Here is an 8233-nt window from a genome sequence, read left to right on the forward strand (position 1 = left end):
CCTCACGTAGCATCGTACATGTGCCTCTAGCTGTGCTACTCGCTGTATAAGTGCGTTTCGCAGCTGCATGCCTACGCCCCTCGTTTCTTCTCGTTGTTTCTGCCCATCTCGTACTTGCAACTATTTCAGACATGACCGTGCCTGTATAACTCTCACGACCGTGCCTCTGCAAGAATAATGACCGTGCTTGTAACAGTGCAGCATTACAGGTGATACATTCAAGACACATTAGGGACCACCTTGCCACTATTTCAGACATGACCATGCCTGTTCCGTCGTCACATTCATGCCTCTCAAAGTTAATTGAAAAACATTCCGGAAAAACAGTAACGGACGCCTATTGTCAATCCTCACGTCACGTACATTGGACGTTCATTCTTTCGTCACAAAAGTAATTGCCGTGCCTCTGCCACAGAACATATGTGTAAACCGATTATTCCTACACTTGTAAAACCCGGAATGCCCTGGATAAATGTCGAATCCCACCTTGCGGCAAAACCATGGAGGCCGGTGCTTCTTAGGAACACATCTGTGGCTTTTTGCGCATGTAGTTGAGTGCACGGCTATTTGTTTGTGCCCGTGCCTCACATAGCACCATAGCACGAATTGACGTCCGTGAACCACGTAACTTCATTTCCGTGCCTGACGTAGCATCGTATCTATGCCTCTGCTTGCGCCTCTAGTTGTATGAGTGCTTCTTGCAGCTGTATATCCACGCCTCTCGTTGCTTCTCGTTCTTTCTGTCCATCTCGTAGCGACAGCTGCAACAGTGCCTCTGAAAAAACACAGCACTGCTCCTACCAGCGAATGTATCACTGAAAAAAATTGCCACTCCCAATGAATGTACCACGCCCGTGTGTCTGAGAGTTAAACCAGCCACTTCAAGCATGCTTCTCTTGGTCAGAGACTTGTGCCTCTACATACTGCCCCTGCATGCCTCACGAGATAAATTGTAAAAGTTAACAACAGAAATCGCCATTGCGCTCCCACTCATTGTTCCCCACGAAAAACAAGGTTGCAGGAGGACCAACTGCTCCAGGCCATGGGATTCATCAAGGAATTCATGGAGGTGCAGGCCCACGGCAACACAAAGTTGCACGTGATCCACACCAACGACTTGCACAAGGCGGCGACCACCATCGAGCAGTACGAGCGACACCTCGAATTCGAGCGCCACAAGATCGTCGGAGTTGATGTGGAGTACACCAACAACGTTGGCGAAGATCAGAAACTAGCCCTCGTCCAGCTCTCCGACGGCAAGGATCATCCGGTCTTGCTCTTCCAACTGAGCGCCGCCGACAAGAACTGCACCAGGTTCGACAACTTCCTCGCCGACCCCAGATACACGTTTCCTGGCTTCTCCATCGACGGCGACATAGAGATGCTCGGGCACGTCAGACTAGAGATCGCCCACTTCGTCGACATCCAGAAGGAATGGAGGGTGCCTTGGGGATGTCTCAGGCATCATTGTCCACGACTACTACAACAACATGAAGAAGAAGCTCACCAATGCAGAGCACCAGCGCTGGGCGCGCATGCCTCTGTCCATGAGGCACATCGAGTACGAGATATGGAGCCGCCTCACCATCATCCAGGAAGGCCTCCATCGGGCAAAACTCGAGAAGGAGCAGACCAGGAAGCGCGCAAGGTCCTGGGGCGACTACGACTACTGAAGCAGGTGGTCCCGGCCAAGAAAAGTAACTAGAAGATTGCTCGTGCCATTCTAGATTTCCCGTTAGATTTGCTTTCTCTCAAGACTGCCGTTTGCTTGTTCTAAATTTAGATTTGCTTGTGTCGCAGTTAACCTTGTAGTTTGCTTCCAGTTTACATATCTTTTGAACAAGTTTATTTCCAGTGCAATGTTGCAGTTTTCTATTATTAGAATATATTGGCGTGAACTGAAAAATATAAACACAGTACAGATAACCTTGTAGTTTGCTTCCAGTTTACATATCTTCTGAATAGGTTTATTTCCAGTGCAATGTTGCAGTTTTCTATTATTAGAATATATTGGTGTGAACTGAAAAATATAAACACAGTACAAATAACCTTGTAGTTTGCTTCCAGTTTACATATCTTCTGAACAAGTTTATTTCCAGTGCAATGTTGCAGTTTTCTATTATTAGAATATATTGGCGTGAACTGAAAAATATAAACACAGTACAGATAACCTTGTAGTTTGCTTCCAGTTTACATATCTTCTAAACAAGTTTATTTCCAGTGCAATGTTGCAGTTTTCTATTATTAGAATATATTGGCATGAACTGAAAAATATAAACACAGTACAGATACTATACGATTAGCGTAACGCACAGAGCAGGTACACATAGCAATCCACAAAAATGACGAGCATGCAATGCACTAGTACCTTTCTGGATGCAGCGTCGAAATGCAGGGACAACAATTACAGAATGCTCCTAAAAGCAGTGCACAATGTTCCTTCGGTGACATTTTGAATACAGAGGTAGTTAGGTGTTTATTCTCCTTGGAAAACATTGCTTACGCCCGTGACCCTCAGAGAAGAACACTACAGAGGCACGGTTGTCCGTCAATAACACCAACTAGCTACTTAATACACCCACGAAGGCACTTCGGTGCCTCCACTCCTATGGAGACCGTGCATAAATTGACTTCACATCCGTTAATGAGGCCGAATGCCTTCGAAGACACATGAAACTCATAGGCCATGGCCCCGCAATGAAAACGTGTCAATGAAAGCTTCTTGAAAATAGAGGCACACCTTCACGTGCTTCCATCACGATCCTTCGCGTCCCTACCTCCCTATGAACCACGTCCGTGCCTCCAGTTCGTCGGCTAAAACCGTACCTCTGTCATGCGTAACATGTTAAGAAAGTTGCTGAAAACAAAAACATCAGAAAACCGAGCATTACGTCGACCCCGCTGGCACTAAACATGACGTCACCGAAAACGCAGAGGCAGGAGCGTGCCTTAGGGCCAGCTTCCGACGTATCGGGTCTATGAAGATTTACTTCCTTGTTAATATGGGAGGTGACTATCGCAAAAGCATAGGCTCCATCATTCACCTCCGTGCCTCGGCAAGAACGACGACCGTGCTTGTAACTGTAAAGCGTATAAGACACCTTAGGGACGACCTTGCAACTATTTCAGACATGACCGTGCCTATTCCGTCGGCACATTCATGCCTCTCGCAGTTAATTCAAAAATATTCCAGGAAAACAGTAACGGACGCCTATTGTCAATCCTCGCGTCACGTACATTCGACGTACATTCCTTCGTCACACAAGTAATAGCCGTGCCTCTGCCACAGAACATATAAGTGAAAAACGATTCTTCCAACACTTGTAAAACTCGGAATGCCCTGGATAAATGTCGAATCCCACCTTGCGGTAAAACCATGGAGGCCGCTGCTTCTCTGAAACACATATGTGGCTTTTTGCGCATGTAGTTGAGTGCACGGCTATTTGTTCGTGCCCGTGCCTCACGTAGCACCATAGCACGAATAGACGTCCGTGCAATCACGTAGCTTCAACTCTGTGCATCACGTAGCATCGTATCTGTGCCTCTTGTTTTGCCTCTAGTTGTATGAGTGCTTTTTGCAGCTGCATGACCACGCCTCTTGTTGCTTCTCGTTCTTTCTGACCATCTCGTAGCGTCAGTTGCAACACGGACACACAACAGTGCCTCTGAAGAAACACATCACTGCTCCTACCAGCGTATGTATCACTGAAAACAATTGCCACTCCCAATAAATGTACCACGCCCGTGTGTCTGAGAGTTAAAGCTGCCACTTGAAGCATGCTTCTCTTGGTCAGAGACTTGTGCCTCTACATATTACCCCTGCATGCCTCACGAGATACGATGGTTGTTAAAAATATAACTGCATGCCTCACGAGATTGTAAAAGTTAACATTTGACAGCAAACTACGAAAGACAACGATCATCCCCACGACTTGCTGGAGATACGACGGTTGTTAAAAATATAACTGCTAATTTTATTTTTATTTTTTATAAAGAAAAACCACGACCCAGAACCCACGATGTGCACAACCGCGTCGATAGTGAGATCGTGCACTCCTTTGCCACTTCCCCGCCCTTAAATTTAGACTCCCGCCGCGGCCTTCTCACACACAAAGAACAGAAATCGCCATTGCGCTCCCACTCATTGTTCCCCACGAAAAATCAGATTGCAGGAGGACCAACTGCTCCAGGCCATGGGATTCACCAGGGAATTCATGGAGGTGCAGGCCCACGGCAACACAAAGTTGCACGTGATCCACACCAACGACTTGCACAAGGTGGCGACCACCATTGAGCAGTACGACCGGCACCTCCAGTTCGAGCGCCACAAGATCATCGGAGTTGATGTGAAGTACACCAACGATCATGGCGAAGATCAGAAACCTGCCCTCATCCAGCTCTCCGTCGGCAAGGATCATCCGGTGCTGCTCTTCCAACTGAGCGCGGCCGACAAGAACTGCACCAAGTTCGACAACTTCCTCGCGGACCCCAGGTACACGTTTGTTGGCTTCTCCATCGACGGCGACATAGAGAGGCTCGGCCGCGTCGGACTGGAGATCGCCCACTTCATTGACATCCAGAAGGAATGGAGGGTGCCTACAGCTACCAAGCCTCTGGACTCCCTTGGGGACGTCTCAGGCATCCTTGTCCACGACGTAGAGCTCACCAACGCAGAACGCAGCCGCTGGGCGTGCATGCCCCTGTCCATGAGGCACATTGAGTACGCGGCAAAGGACGCTTACGCTGCGTACGAGATATGGAGCCGCCACAGCATCATCCAGGAAGGGCTTCGCCGGGCAAAACTCGACAAGGAGCACACCAGGAAGCGCGCTAGGTCCTGTGGCGACTACGACTACTGAAGCAGATGGTCCCGGCCAACAAAACTATCTAGAACATTCTAGATTTCTCATTAGATTTGCTTTCCCTAAAGACTGCCTTTTGCTTGTTATAAATTTAGGTTTGCTTGTGTCGCAGTTAACCTTGTAGTTTGCTTGCAGTTTACATGTCTTTTGCAAAAGTTTATTTCCAGTGCACCACAATAGGCACTTATGTGCCTATGTGCCTCTGATACCAAGGGGACCATGCGTAACTTGGCTTCACCTCATTTTACGCAACATTCTAGACGTCAACCAAAAGATTCACCTTCTCTCTGATATGTTCATTAATGAGGCCTAATGCCTTCGAAAACACATGGAGCTCATAGTCCATGCTCCCCACAACGAAAATGTGTCAGTGAAAGCTTCTTTAAAGCAGAGGCACACCTTCACGTCCTTGCATAACGATCCTTTTCGCGTCTGTACCTCCCTTGGAATCACGTCTCCGTGCCTCCAGTTAGTTACGTGCATGCCTCTACGTCGGGTAACACCGTACCTCTGTCGGGCGTAACATGTTTAGAAAGTTGCTGACAGCAAAAACATCAGCAAACCGAGCATTACGTCCACCCCACTGGCACTAAACATGACGTCATCGAAAACGCAGAGGCAGGAGCATGCCTTACGGCCAGCTTCCGACGTATCGGGTCTGTGAAGATTTGCTTCGTTCATAATATGGGACGTGACTATCGCAGAGGCAAAGGCTCCATCCTTCACCTCCGTGCCTCAACAAGAACGACGATCGTGCTTGTAACAGTAAAGTGTATAGATGATACATTAAGGAGACATTAGGGACCACCTTGCACCTATTTCATACGTGACCGTGCCTGTTCCATCGGCATATTCATGCCTCTCACAAAAGTAATTGTCGTGCCTCTGCCACACAACATATAAGTGAAAAACAATTCTTTCTACACTTATAAAACCCGGAATGTCCTGGATAAATGTCTAATCCCATCTTGCGGTAATACCATGCAAGACGGTGCTTCTCAGAAGCACATCTGTGGCTTTTTTGTGCATGTTGTTGAGTGCCCCTCTAGAATCTAACCATGTTGAAACCATATTCAAATCTAACCACACTGAAATCTCTAGAATCAAATATGGGCCCTAGTTGAGACGTTTATTTTGTACTTGAGACTGCAATCTATAATAAAACAATACAGTGTAATAAAACATACGCCTTCCGACCCAAATATGGTACTTAAAACTGCAATTTGTAATAAAACATACACCTTCCATCACAAGTAAATTCGCTCAACTCTGTACTAACCAGTACAATGTGAATTGTACTGCAAAGTTGACACATTTATTTTGGACAGGGTAGTACTACTACTTAAGAAGAAAACACGATTGCTTGACATGGAAACGAAACTGTCTCCGTTCTGACAACGACGATTGCTTGACATTGTTCAACCTTTACAGACACACAAAACATGAAAAGCATAAAAAGCATGGAAAAGCAAACATCTACCAACAAAACTACACTACTCCCCGTCGTCGGAGATGTCCACTATCTGCATTCTGACGTCGATGTCGTTGGCCTCCGCCTCCTGCTCCGCATGCAGCTCGTCGAAGAGCACATCGGTCTTTGCCTGCTCTTCCCGGAGGAAGCGCCGGTTGGACTCCACATACGCCTCATCTTGGATGGACTCCAGGATAGCGGTCTGCTCCGCCATCAAGGCCGACTCACCGAGATAGAACTCCGCCTCGTCTTCCTTGTCACCCCACTCTTCGCCGTCCTCGTCTTCCTCGTCACCAGCCTCCTCCTCGTCCTCGTCCATGCCTTCCTCGTCGTCCTCGTCCACACCTTCCTCGTCGTCCTCCTCATCCTCGTCCATGCCTTCCTCGTCGTCCTCGTCAACACCTTCCTCGTCGTCCTCCTCATCCTCGTCCATGCCTTCCTCGTCGTCCTCGTCATCCTCGTCCACGCCTTCCACGTTGTCCTCCTCATCCTTGTCAACCCCATCCTCTTCCTCCATCACATCTCCCCCCACTGGATCAACTCCCTGCATGAGCTCCGACGCATCCCCCTCCACTTCCTCCACCTCCCCAATCTCCTCCGGCCCCGGCGAGTCCGGAGACATGCCCGCTGCGACCCGAGCGGCGCGCCTCGAATGGATGTCCTCCTGCAACTGAAAGCGACGCTCGGGAGTAAGCATCGCATAAGTAGTTATCTTGTGCGGAACCATGGCGGGGAACGTCACAAACGAAAAGAGGAAGATGGGTGATTTCCTAAGATTGCCGGCGAAAGAGGGAGAAGCAGGATGATGTCTAGTGGTGGTGGACGCCGCTCGGCTTAAATAACTGCTTCTTGACCTCGGGCGACGGAACGGTGACACGCGGCGTTCACTTCACCGACGGATGAGATGGCCGTCAGTCCTTTTGGATTCCGCAGCGCCGACACATGGCGTTCACTCTATTAAATACCTCCACCTCCTCCAGAACGGCGTCACCGGAGGAAACGCACGTCGGACCCCTGGGTTTCCGGAGTGGCGTTCACACCGAATACGAGGGGACGCCCGTCGAACGGTGGGGTTTCTGCAATCAACACACGAATGTGACTCCGTGTAACGCATAACCATGCCTCTAATGACTTCATAGTTGTGCTTTCAGTGCAAACGATTCAACAGAATCATTTGGAACACCAAGACAAACTAACGTCACTCTACACAATGCGACGCCGTGCCTTCCTGGGACCCATAGCCGTGCGAAGAATATACCACACCAGCGTCTCTCAAATAGGCCATTCCGTGCTTCACAGAGTAAACAGTGGGTATTCACATCTGAACCAATTCCGCTGGGTCTCCCCAATTAAAGAACCTTTGTGCGCTGAACGGCGGTGCCTCTCTGTCTGATCGAGTCGACTGATTCATTCGGAACACAAACACACGGGAGCGTGACTATATTATAGGGCAGCATGCCTTTTAGCGCTTCACGCCCGTGCCTGTGACCCTTAACACTGCCACGAACGTCCACGCCATCATCAGTGCACAAGTCATGTCGCTACCTGGTACAGAACCGTAGTTGTAGTCACTTAACGCCCGTGCTTCTAATAAAAGAAGCACCACACACAGCCGTGGCGTTTAAAAACATTACGCTTTTAAACACCTCGACTCTGGAACCGGCCACTCACAAAGTAAACATTTAGCGTTAACACCTAAACCCATTCCGCTTTGTTTCAACAATAAACTTACGAAACGTGACTCTCCGACACACCCAACCATGCCCTGATGGCATTCATGTCGGCGCCTCTTCTTCTGAGCGAGTCAACGGAATCATTTCAAACACAAATACAGGTGAACGTGACTCTACATAAAACCACGCCATCTGGAACACCAAGACAAACTAACGTCACTCTACAC

At 48.6% G+C, this 8233-nt stretch overlaps 2 protein-coding genes across 2 annotated transcripts; both read left to right on the plus strand.

Moving 5' to 3' along the window:
- Window positions 1-1042: 1042 nt before the first annotated feature.
- Window positions 1043-1673, plus strand: LOC141022006 (uncharacterized). Its single transcript, XM_073497877.1, has 2 exons — window positions 1043-1441; window positions 1497-1673. The coding sequence occupies exons 1-2, from the start codon at window positions 1043-1045 to the stop codon at window positions 1671-1673; spliced, it is 576 nt and encodes a 191-aa protein (XP_073353978.1).
- A 2520-nt stretch (window positions 1674-4193) lies between these two features.
- Window positions 4194-4859, plus strand: LOC141022007 (uncharacterized). Its single transcript, XM_073497878.1, has one exon. The coding sequence runs from the start codon at window positions 4194-4196 to the stop codon at window positions 4857-4859; it is 666 nt and encodes a 221-aa protein (XP_073353979.1).
- Window positions 4860-8233: the final 3374 nt, after the last annotated feature.

Source organism: Aegilops tauschii, chromosome 4, assembly GCF_002575655.3.
Source record: "Aegilops tauschii subsp. strangulata cultivar AL8/78 chromosome 4, Aet v6.0, whole genome shotgun sequence".
In the NCBI taxonomy this organism is placed as follows: domain Eukaryota; kingdom Viridiplantae; phylum Streptophyta; class Magnoliopsida; order Poales; family Poaceae; genus Aegilops; species Aegilops tauschii.